The sequence below is a fragment of the Calidris pugnax genome, unplaced genomic scaffold (assembly GCF_001431845.1).
Source record: "Calidris pugnax isolate Ruff unplaced genomic scaffold, ASM143184v1 scaffold27, whole genome shotgun sequence".
Taxonomy (NCBI): Eukaryota; Metazoa; Chordata; class Aves; order Charadriiformes; family Scolopacidae; genus Calidris; species Calidris pugnax.
Genome location: NW_015090893.1, coordinates 17705697 through 17717387, shown reverse-complemented (window position 1 = coordinate 17717387; position 11691 = coordinate 17705697). Strand labels below are relative to the sequence as shown.

Sequence of the window (11691 nt, the reverse complement as noted above, 5' to 3'; positions counted from 1 at the left end):
TCCCTCCAGGGGGCTGCCTGTCCCCGGGACACGTCCCCGCTACCCCCCAGGCCCGGCGGCGGCCGGCGGGGACGCATCTGCCACCTCAGGCCGCTCCGGGCGCCATCACGGGCTTCCCTCTGCCCCCCCACCCTCCCTCAGCGCTGCCGCGGGGCTGGGGCGCCCCCTGCCGGCCGCCGTAGGCGCCGCCGCGCCGCGCATGCGTGTGGGGCCGTGGGGGTGCAGTTGAGGCAAAGGGCGGGCGGGCGCTCCCTCAGGGGACGGTTGTCGTCCTCCCCCCTCATCCCTCAGGCATTGCTGAGGGGGGTCCCGGTCCGCCATGGAGCGGCCCCGCTGGCCGAGCGCTTCCCGCGGCGGGAAGGCACCGCGGAAGAGGCGGTGTCCGTCCCCGCTGCCCGGGGCGGCCCCTCTCCCGGTTAGGGCCGGCGCCTCCCAGCCCTGCCGGCGGCGCCTCTTCGGGAGTGTGGGCCTCTGGCGGCCGGAGCCCGCCAGTAAGCGCTCTCCCTCCATCCCTCCCTCCTTTTCTCCGTCCTTCCCTCCCTTCCTCCTCCTGCCCGCCTTCTCTCAGCCCCGCGGAGCCCGGCTGAAGGGCAGCGGGGGCCGGGCAGGACGAGCCGCACCGTCGGGGTGCGACTGGGCCTGGGGTGCAGGGGGGCGCGGTGAGGGTCTGAGGGGACAGTGTCCTGTGCTGTGCTTTGTCCGCTTCTCATGGGCTTTTTTGGCAGTTTGAGGAGCGGGTGAGGATGCCGGTAAGGTCAGGTCATCCTCCGAGGAAGGATCTTTTAAGCAGTGATCTGCTAAACGTTGTGTGGTTTCAGCTTTTCCCCGCAGGCCTGTAGCGTTGGTTTGGGTCCAGCCGAGCTGGCCCTGTGTGAGCCGGGGGGGCGGCCTCTTCTTACCCAGGTCCCTTACATGGAGAAGGCAGGTTGCTCATCGAGAAACAGGACAGTTTCCTCCGTTTTTAGTGATAAAAACGGTTTTTCCTTTGGTAAGGTACTGGTTTCCCCCACCATCTAATAATTTCCTTTAGAAATAGTGCAACAAAAGCCTTGCCTGCCTTTGAGAGGATACTTAAAAGAAGTACTTAAAGCTGTTCCTCAAAAGGAACAGCCTCGTTGTTGAATGTGACTTAGCAGACCTCGAGTTAGGAACCAGGAGACCTCGAGTTCGGAACTGGGAGACCTCAAAGGAAAAAACCTGGTCTGAGGGGAAGGTGTGGGATTCAAGTAAAGCTGAGAGTAATATGGGAACTTGCTAAAGCAAATGGGGAAGACCACTGTGGGATGTCCTGGTCCCACATTGATCTTGACAGTTTAAAGGTAAAACTTTAAAGTACTGTTACAGGGTCCAATTAACATTATTTTCTGTCTTGATCCTGGCCTACTGTCTCATACTCTTGTAGGTGCTTAGTGCTTTTGGGTACCTGACTGGGTGCAACTAACACCCTTGAGGTCTGTTTGCTTTTCATTCTTACATATATGTGGAAGAGAGAGGGAAAGGGATGAGTCCAGCTCATACATTGTCTTATCCTCAACTCCCAGGGACTTTCAGCCAGTGTGTCGTGCTGCAGGATGCAGTACTTCAGACCCATTTGTTAGTGTGGGGATGGATACACTTTTAACTTCCTGTCATAAAAGTGTAACACTAGAAAATCTGGCTGTTTCTAGCTCCTGGCTGCTGAAAATAGAACACAAAGCCAAACAACTTATAAAATTGGTTTTAGGATAAGAAAACATGTATCTGAAATTCGCTGGTTCCTAAGTAATTGCATCATTGTGGCCTCTGGGATTATATACAGTGAGGATTGGTTTATGCAGAAATGCACCTGATGCTGCTAATAAACTCCGTTTAAAACTGATTTAGACTCCAACTACTTTGTACCTTGGTATGGCAAAGGTCACTTCCAAGGTGGTTTTTTTCCTTTTAATCAACAGGTGTCTAAAACACCTGAAGTATTTCTTGAAGTCTGTTGGTGTGTCTTAGTTTTGTTGATATACTGATGGAAAAACTTGGAAAAAATAAATTCAGACTTTATAATATTTGTGATAATAGGGTCAAAAATTGTTACGGGCATGGGAGAGCGGGAACAGCTAAAGGTGCCCTATTTTAATATTAGAATTTAGATGATTATTTCAAACTAAAATTTCTGAACTAAATACTTACTCTTCTCTAGGTCTGAAGGGAAAGTCCAGTTTGAAAACCCTACCAAAAATTAAAGAAAATCTTGAAGTCACCAAAGTGAGCAGTTCATGCAACCAAAGGTCTGTTAGAACTCATTCAAATACACTGTTACTAGCACTAATTAATCATTTCCATTGTTTTGCCTGCATGAGAAGACTCGTGGGAGATAGGCAGTCTGAATTATCAGTTAACTGATGTTTGTCAGACTATTTGCTGGCACCTCGTCAAGACATTTTGTAGATTTTGTTGCCTTCCTCTAGAACAGTGTAGCTCTCTGTATTGAGCTTAGCTCTGTTCTTCACCTCCAGCAATCAAGTGAATGTCAAAGAGACAACAGACTTGGAAAAAAATGAAGAGAAAATAGAAGAAAGCGCTGTACCACTGAAGGTGAGAATGCCATCTTGCTCTTCTATCTGCTAATAACTAATGGAGGATAAGTCGAAGAAATGTGATGTGTTAAATTCTTTATCTTACTCTTTTTCTTAATTGCTCTCTGTAACTCCCTGAAAGGAGGGTGTAGAGAGGCAGGGGTTGGTCTCTTCTCCCAAGTCACAGGCGATGGGACAAGAGGAAATGGCCTCAAGTTGCACCAGGGGAGGTTCAGGCTGGAAATTTGGAAAATTTTTTACACGGAAAGGGTTATTAAGCCTTGGAATGGGCTGCCCAGGGAAGGGGTTGAGGCACTGTCCCTGGAGAGATTTAAAAGACAGGTTGCCATAGTGCTTAGAGACATGGTTTAGTGATGGCTTTTATCAGAGTTAGGCTGAAGGTTGGACTAGGTGATCTTAAAGGTCCCTTCCAACCCAGACAATTCAATGATTCTGTGATTCTAAGTGGAATTTGTTGTGAGAGATGAGTGTGTGCAGACAGTTTTTCAGGCTGAACTTAGTCCTGTATTGTGGTGACATTTTCCTCTGTCTTTGGCCAGAATAAAAGCAGTTGGAGCTATTGGTAGCATGGGAAAACATCAATACTAATTATCTTTAATGAGGAAAGGCTGTAGCAGTTGTGTTATGTGGAAGATACCTCATCAGAGTGTGATTCCAGAGAACTGCAAGTCACTGTTGTGCCCTTCCTCATCTTAGTAAAACAGGAACAAAGTATTTGGAGGTGACTGAGCAGAAGTGGACAGTTCATACTGCAGCAGCAAGAAAATAGTTCACTGGGTGTGTTTGAGCTAAAATCTGCTACAGCAAAGGGCTTAAGTGATGTTGGTGTAAAACTATTTTTCTTTAAAATGTTAGCTTTTATTTAGAGCTCACCAACTATTTATACTTCCTGCAAATGCTTAGTTTTGTAAAATATACTATGTACACAATGTAGTTGTTTGTATTTATAGAAATGATATAGGATTCTGAAAGTGAGTGGCCCTCTAAAAAAAAACCAAACAAAACCCAAAACCAACCAAACAAATAAAAGGTGGGGAAATTCATTACTCCACTGCTGTCTTATGCATAACTTCAGCTGATGTCAATATGCCTTCACTGGAAGTCTCATCCAGCAAAGATTGTAGGATCAAATTACTGGCTATTCATTGTGAATTTTAGAACTGTAAGTCAGATTGCAGATTTGTTAATGATGCATGAAAAATCCTGTTACAAATTACACTGTGAATAGCAAGTTTAAGTGGTGGAGCACCAGACAGTAAGTTTCTGAGCTCTTACTAATGTAGGACTGCATTTAATTGCATTTCTTTGCCCACCTCCAGTTTTCTCAGGTTGTTTGTCTTGGTCATTTAATTTTAGGAATCCCTGACAATCAACTTTGAAAGTAAAGAAAGTTTGAAAAATGATGAAGTGACTTCAAGTGAGTATAATGGCAATGCATCATATTATTAAATATATTTCTATAGCTGTATAAAACTAATATAATTAAAATCGTATCATGAATTTTACTATTTCTATATTTATTTCTGTAAAAGCACTGAGGTGCTGTTCTTGTAGTGGTTCTGGCTGTGTGATATTAGAAAGTAAAGGTTTTGAGACCACTGGCTGGGCTTCTGGTCTGGCCCTGTGAGACTTGAGAGAAGTCTTGAGCCCAGCCTGTTGAAAACTGCATGACCTTGGTTTTATTACTGACAGAACTAATTGTTGGCATGAGTTCTTCAGTTTACCCAAACCTGCATTTTTAAAAGCTTGTGCCAAAAATACTTTGTCCTTCTGAAAACAAACCTGCTGAAGAATTACCTTATTGGAGGCTAAATGCTTCAGGTGTTTCTAGTGAGCCTTGGGCAAGCAAGGTGTCTCCTCTTGGCTTATGGGGGTGTAAAGGGGGCTTCAGGGTGTCCTTCGTTTCTTTAACTGTATTGTGAGTCAGTGTAAGATATTGACTTGACAATATTTAGCTCGTCACAGGAATGAAAGGGGGTGTAAAGGGGGCTTCAGGGTGTCCTTTGTTTGTTTCTTTAACTGTATTGTGAGTCTGTACAAGATATTGACTTGACAATATTTAGCTTATCACAGGAATGAAGCTTAGATAAGGAAATCCTGAAGGTTTGCAGAAAATTATGTGGTTTTGGGGGTTTTATTGGTAGCTGCCTTTTTTTGTCTCCTTCTCTAGGTACAGGAATGACTCTTCCCACAGGTGTTTCAACCTTTCTCCTAGAGTGTTTAGATGTAGACTCAAGTGCAGATTATAACACAGGTGCTAGTGTCAGCCTGAACAGTTTCTCATCCCCCGAGACGTTCAGAGATGATGATTCAGGTGAGGTTTCTGGGGTTTTGAGCTTTATTTAATGAAGGAAATGCGGGGGGACTATCTACAATAGAAAGACGAGCGGTCTCTCTTGGTGTGACACGCCAGGTCAGATCTTTGCTCTAAGCAACTGGTGCTTACCATGGGATCTGTATATCTGGTCCTTCAATCCAGTGTGAATCTGGTCCTGGTGTAATCTGAATCATACTGTAATCTTAAAGTATTTGCTGTTGACACAAGCTGTTTATTGGGGATGACGAATAAATCCGCTTTGAGTCAAATTCCTCCCAAATTTCTCTGTGGCTGTTTGAGCCAAGGCAGTGCTTTCCCTGTGCTTTAAAGTTCCTGTCTTGCAAATGTGATTGCTTTCAGTTTGGTCACAATTCTAATAACTCAATGAACTTCAGCATAAGAAGCTTGTACTTACATCTTTTATATAGAAGAAAGAAGTAATTTTCACCCTGAGAACAAGAACTCAACTCTCCTGGACTCCAGCAAAGCAGTGGCCATAGATAAGATACCACAGATCTCAAATCTTTCAGCAATATTAGGTAATTCTTTTCTGCAATACTTAAGAATATATATATATGAAGAAATTTCACTCTAGTGCAAGGGACTTGTATGAAATATATAGTGGTCATTTCATTTGAGGCATGGCTGTGTAACAGGGACCAGCTCCCTGTTAGTGATCTGTGCCTGCTTCTAATGCTTTGCTTTATAATTTAGTGCACACTAAAAACATTGTGTAACAGGGACCAGCTCCCTGTTAGTGATCTGTGCCTGCTTCTAATGTTTTGCTTTATAATTTAGTGCATGCTAAAACACTGTCTGGTCTGTTTAGCTTTTTCTTTTAAAGTTTGGCTTTTATGTTTTTTAGAACCTGTAGTGGATGCTTTTCAAGATCAAAACATTAGAAGGTAATCTGCAAAGCAGAGTCTCTGATGCACCTAAACGTTCAGGTTTTTCTCTTTTGAATGGTATTTAAAAGAAAGGCCTGAAACCTCTGATCCTGCAAACACTTCTGTTGAGTTTCAGCCACCTGTGCCCTCACTAACTTTGAAATTGGTTCATGAAGTCAGGTAAGAGTTTGCCTTAAGGACTTTTGACTGTCTGGTCTGTTTAGCTTTTTCTTTTAAAGTTTGGCTTTTATGTTTTTTAGAACCTGTAGTGGATGCTTTTCAAGATCAAAACATTAGAAGGTAATCTGCAAAGCAGAGTCTCTGATGCACCTAAACGTTCAGGTTTTTCTCTTTTGAATGGTATTTAAAAGAAAGGCCTGAAACCTCTGATCCTGCAAACACTTCTGTTGAGTTTCAGCCACCTGTGCCCTCACTAACTTTGAAATTGGTTCATGAAGTCAGGTAAGAGTTTGCCTTAAGGACTTTTGTTTTGGTCTTGCAGCTGTAGGGAAATGAATTACAAACCTCAGTGAAGGATTTTATGGAAAGTGACATTTATTTACAAAATCCCTAAATGAGTTGCTTTTATCCAGTTGTGCTTATTCTGTCAGATTTCATTCAGTTGCAGGCAGTGAGATGTGTGTGCTTGGGTGGTCTCTGGTGTTCTGTGCTTGGCCAGGACAAAATTAGGTTTTGGGCAGATCTTTTATATTCTTTAGGAATCAGGAGCTCACACAAGGAACTCTTTTGCTTCAGACTCTTGCTGGTTTCACCTTTGTAGATCTTGGGCTGAGTTTCTGCCCACTGTCACATTTTTTTCTTATTTGGAATACATGTCTCCCAGGCAGCAGAATGGTGTCTGTGATAATGCTGCAACCCTGTTGCCACTCTGGCGTTGTTAGGATGCCAGCTTTTCTGTTGACAAGTTGTCTCTGGTGTGGTTTTATCACAATGAAAAGTCTTCTATACTTGGCCTTGTCACAGTGCTGCCTTTAGGTCTTGACACAAAAATCTGAGTAGCAGGAGAGTTTTTCTAGGAACAGTATCATTTCTTTTAACCATTGTGCTGCTGTTTCCAGTTCTACATGTGGCCATTTCCATTCATAACTCATTTATACTGATCTTACAGTGCTACAGATCTCTACACAATCTGAATTTTCTTGTGAACCCAATTTCCCCTGCATCCTCCCTAAATACATTTTGTCCTAGTATGCTTCAGTGCTGAGTACTTCAGGGAATGTCTTCTGTGGGTCTTGCAAGTATCTTCAGAATCAGCTGTGACCTGATGATAATCTGTCAAAGTAGTATAGAGTGTGATGAAATGACCCAGTAACAATATTTATAAAACCAAGCTTTTCCCTCAGTCTACGTTTTCCTATGATTTCCTTAATATATTGTTGGTTTTTTTGAATGATAACATTCATTCAGAATAGTTGTTTACTTCTTATTTTTCTCCTCTCCTAGAAAGAGACCATCAGATTGCAGTTCTTCAGCATTAAGTGGTTCAACTACTCTGGCAGGTAAAACGTGACCTGAAGCAGTTGTACGAGCTGTGAGACAACAGAATATTCTACCCAAACTTAAATGATGGCAAAATGTCAGAACCAGGCTTTCTCTGCATCACTTGTCCCTCTGGCACCGGCTAAGCCCAATTGTGTCTAGAAGGGAAAGTATGAATTGAAAATCTTCCCTATAAATAAGGCTTGGTTAGAATTAATGTGTTAGAAGAAGAATGGGGAAAAAAAACCCCGTATGAATTGAAAATCTTCCCTATAAATAAGACCTGGTTCGAATTAATGTGTTAGAAGAAGAATGGAAAAAAAACCAAACAAACCAACCAAAACCTAAACCTTGCATTTTTCCATTTAATCACCTGTGATGCCCAATGAAAATTAGCACATCTTATTTAACTTGTCCAGGAACAGAACTGTGTGTCATGCTCCTTACTTGAACTTCACAGATAGTATTAGGAGTCCCTCATGCAACTACAGTTATGAACTGTGATGCAATTCTGGCCATGGCCCAGGTACCACATCGTTTTCCCCTGCTTAATTTGAACTGCAGTAGTGACAGAAGTTGCCACTAGTGAAGATTGCTGCAGTGGTACAATTCCTCTGCTCCCACAGTACACGTGTCTGGCAGTAAATAGCCAGGTGAATATAACATTAATAAGCAACCTTGTTTTCCCAAGAAAAGGGAGAGGTGCAAAGCAGCCCCGTTTGTGGGGAGAGGGAGGTGAGGATTTTATTGAAGGGAGGAATCGTGTTTACATGGTGGCTTTGGAATGGTCCACCTTTGAAACCTGTCCTGTAAGACATGGGTTGGAGAGTAGCTGTGGTCTTTGTCTCGAAGTGAATTAATTTGTTGGAAATTTATCACAGGAAAAAAAGTCTGTAAAATTACAGCTGCAACAGAGGGAACTCCAGACCTAAAAACTGGTATGCGCTGTTCTTCACCGTTAGGACCGGAAAGAAAGGTGAAAGTTCCTTAATAAATCAGCCAGGTTGTAACATAGATGAATTTGCTCCTTCCTTGCAGAGGTGGGAGAGTCCACCTGGGAGTGTAGTAGTTCCCTTGACTGCAGAGGGTTTGAGATGTAGCTTGGCTCTCCCTCTGGATACCAGTAACAGTCATGGGTGCCCCCTCGTCTCACTGGTTTTCAGACTGACACTGCCAGTGGTACTGAATATGTTGTGTAGAGCCCAAGTATAACGGTGGGGCTCTTTGTTAGTGCTTACCAGACTATAGAGATTCACTTTATAACACAAAATGTAATTGTTTCGCCCTTTAGCCTGACAATCAAACTGCTGAAACCAAAAAGCTGAAGTGTAAGAGAAAAGGAAGAAAACCCAATACAGCAGGAGAAGGTTCATCGTCGTTCCGTCAGCTCGATGCCCCAGGAAATGCTTCGGCCAAAGCAGGGGGGTTGACAGAAGTACTGCCACCCCAACGGACAGGGGCTGTGATGGTAAGCATTCCCATTGTGCCCTGCTGATTAGCAAAGGCATGACATTGAAGTGAAAGTTTCGAATCATGATCAAAGTTACGGTTATATATGGGAAGTGATAGGAAGGGCTTTATCCCCTGGTTGTGAAGGGATCCTGAAATGTGTGTGTTCTGTGTTGCTGCAAACTGATTCTTTGTCTTTAATTTTGGAGAACGTAAGACCAATGACAGGAATTCAGTAATTAAACCTTAAGTACTCTTAGTAATTCTTAATGGGGTTGCTGTAAATAGTACTGTGTACTAGGGGAATACTGCAGGCCTAATAATAAACAGCAAAGAATTGGAAACTGATACTGAATTCTGTTTTTGTTTAGCAGAGGAGTTCAACTATGCTGATCATGGAGGAGAATAAAGCCGTAAAAAACCTTTGTTTTTATCAGCCTGTGAAGCCAGATGTGAGTGTCTGCCCTGGTACTTCTTTTTTTAATGATTAAAACCATCATTCTTCATGGCACTGGAAATGGGCATAAACTTGAATGTAAGAAGTTCCATCTAAACATGAGGAGGAACTTCTTCACTTTGAGGGTGGAAGAGGCTGCCCAGAGAGGTGTTGGAGTCTCCTTCTCTGGAGACATTCAAACCCTCCTGGACACGTTCCTGTGGGACCTGCTCTGGGTGGACCTGCTTTGGCAGGGGGTTGGACTAGATGATCCCCAGAGGTCCCTTCCAACCCCGTATCATCCTGTGAAGAAAAGAATATTTTTAAGGTTCTAATTTTATTGCACTCTTTAAATCCAGTTTTTGGCATGCTAATATGTAAAGTACTGTATATTTAAGCCTTACAGTATTATGGACAGCTGAAGAGGATATTTAAGCTTTGAAGCTTTCTATCACCCCTTCTGATAGCATTTAAGTGTACACAAGTAGTCTTAAATGTTTTCTAATGACGTTCCTCGAAATCTGTATGTCATTTCTAATTGCCCTGTGGGGAAAACTATTTCCACTGAAGAAATATTCTTCTGGCTGTGTGAATGAAGTGCCATTAATCTTTCCAGGCTGTGTGTGGCAGACCAAAACTCTGCTCCATCATTAGGACTTCTCCATGCCACAGGCTTCGCCCAATTCCAGTTAACACCCAGCCGTTCCGCCTTCCCGAAGGTCTGCCTGAAGGTAAGAGAATATCGAATGGGTGCCCTGTGCAGATGGTAACAGGCTATTTGAGTGTTTAAAGGTGTTGGGTTTTTTTTAAAGTCTGAGTATTTGGGAAAATCACAAGGCTAGAGAGTATGGGTGCCCTGTGCAGATGGTAACAGGCTACTTGAGTGTTTAAAGGTGTTGTTTTTTTTTAAAAGTCTGAGTATTAGTCTCTAGCCTTGTGATTTTTCCCAAAAAGAGGAAGAAGACTTCAAATTTCTGACTTAACAGCGTTCTTGTGTAACAGTACTCCACTAAGAGACCGTGCTAACGTTTTCCACTCCTTTAGCACAGGAATGAATAGAATCTAACATTTCACAGGTTAGGTCATTAAGGCCAGAAGGTGCTACTAGGGAACTCTGGGAATATCTCCACCTCTTCACGTTACTCCTAAGCTTGACTTTGACTTTGCTGCTGATATGGAGACTCCCTAGAAAACATCCCAGCTTGATTAGTAGATTATTTCCCTGTGCCTTCTTTCTAGGGTGACTGTATCAGACTGGAGCTTCCAGCCATTGGTGTGGTTTGTATCTTGCTCAGCTGCACCGAGCTCTTTAGCATCCGGTATCTTTTCCCCACTGAGAGCAGTTCAAGTAATAGGGTTTGTTTTCTTTAAAGGCTGTCAGTTTCTCTCTGAAGGTTTCTGTTCTTTTTTCCCGAGACCCTTAACACAGGGGAAGCTCCTTTCTTCACTTTCTAGATTGTTGTTAAACAAAAAGGAGAACTGTGTACAAAACTCATTGCTACCATAGAGGTAAAATTCCCTCCCTTTCCCAGCTCTTGAAGTTTCTCAGTGTGCCACTGGATGGCATATGTCTTCCTAAGTACTTCTTTACAATGTATGCAAGTTTATTTGTCATTTATGCTGCATTAAATTAATGCAGAGATACTGCATAAGTATAATAACTTTCAAAAATACTGATTGTACACAAATTTTTCAATGTAGTTGCAGTCTCTCAGGTCCAAATACTCTCCTACTTCATTACAGGTTGAGGTACATACAGTATCTAGAATGCAGGGAAGTGCTTTTGAGTGTGTGTATGTATTAATGAAAATCATCTGAGGCTTCTGTACAGATCAAAGAACAAGATGTTAATTTGTGTGCCCAGGGAATTGTGGCACTACAGGACACAGGTTGCACTTGGTCAGCAAGTGGTTCTCAGAAATCAGCGAGTGGTGGTGTCAGAACAAAAGTTTGGGTTTTTTTTTTACTGCTTTTCTAGAGGAGCCTGGAAATCAGGAGATAAACTGCCTTATGTGGTGGTGGTGGTGGTGTTTTTTATGTTGGATGTTTTCATCTCTGCTCAAGGAGTCTTTCAGATGATGCTCTTTTTCATTAGGAGTGCACATACACTCAAAACTAGTGCTCTCTTGATGTACAAGATTCAGATTCCCCCAAACAAATGACAGGATAGATACTGAATGAGAGCATCTATTGACCGTCCACACAGCTGCTCAGATCAAGGAGCTTTCTCTTACACTTGAATGTGCTACTTCACTGATAGTATTTAACTTAGCACTCTTTTTTTCCCCCCCGCAGATAGTATTACGAATATCAAAAATTGGACCTGCTGTAAACCAAGATGAGACATCTACATTTCAGCAGGACTCCACAGAAGAAATAACTGTCTTGCTACTGTGGAAGGAAGGTGAAAAAGAATTAATAACCAGCAATTAATGGTTGTATTTTTTTTTGGCATGTACATTGTTTGAAATTTCATATAATGCTTTGCAGTAATATTCCAGTACTTAATATTAAATTATTTTGTACAAGCAA

At 42.6% G+C, this 11691-nt stretch overlaps 1 protein-coding gene across 1 annotated transcript; it reads left to right on the top strand.

Annotated features, from left to right (window-relative positions):
* Positions 1 to 319: 319 nt before the first annotated feature.
* MEIKIN (meiotic kinetochore factor) lies at positions 320 to 11691 on the top strand. Its single transcript, XM_014947778.1, has 13 exons — positions 320 to 491; positions 2174 to 2261; positions 2490 to 2568; positions 3927 to 3987; positions 4741 to 4884; positions 5316 to 5426; positions 5753 to 5792; positions 6233 to 6236; positions 8107 to 8250; positions 8566 to 8742; positions 9095 to 9175; positions 9776 to 9890; positions 11455 to 11691. Exons 1-13 carry the CDS (start codon positions 320 to 322, stop codon positions 11499 to 11501), a joined length of 1263 nt encoding a protein of 420 aa, XP_014803264.1. The 3' UTR covers positions 11502 to 11691.

What these genes read in the sequence shown, in the direction of transcription:
- MEIKIN (XM_014947778.1), top strand. Translation starts at nt 320, where the DNA reads ATGGAGCGGCCCCGCTGGCCGAGCGCTTCCCGCGGCGGGAAGGCACCG. An exon ending in GTTCAGAGATGATGATTCAG is followed by an intron (nt 4,885 to 5,315) that starts GTGAGGTTTCTG and finishes TCTTTTATATAG; the next exon opens with AAGAAAGAAGTAATTTTCAC. An exon ending in CGTTAGGACCGGAAAGAAAG is followed by an intron (nt 8,251 to 8,565) that starts GTGAAAGTTCCT and finishes TTCGCCCTTTAG; the next exon opens with CCTGACAATCAAACTGCTGA.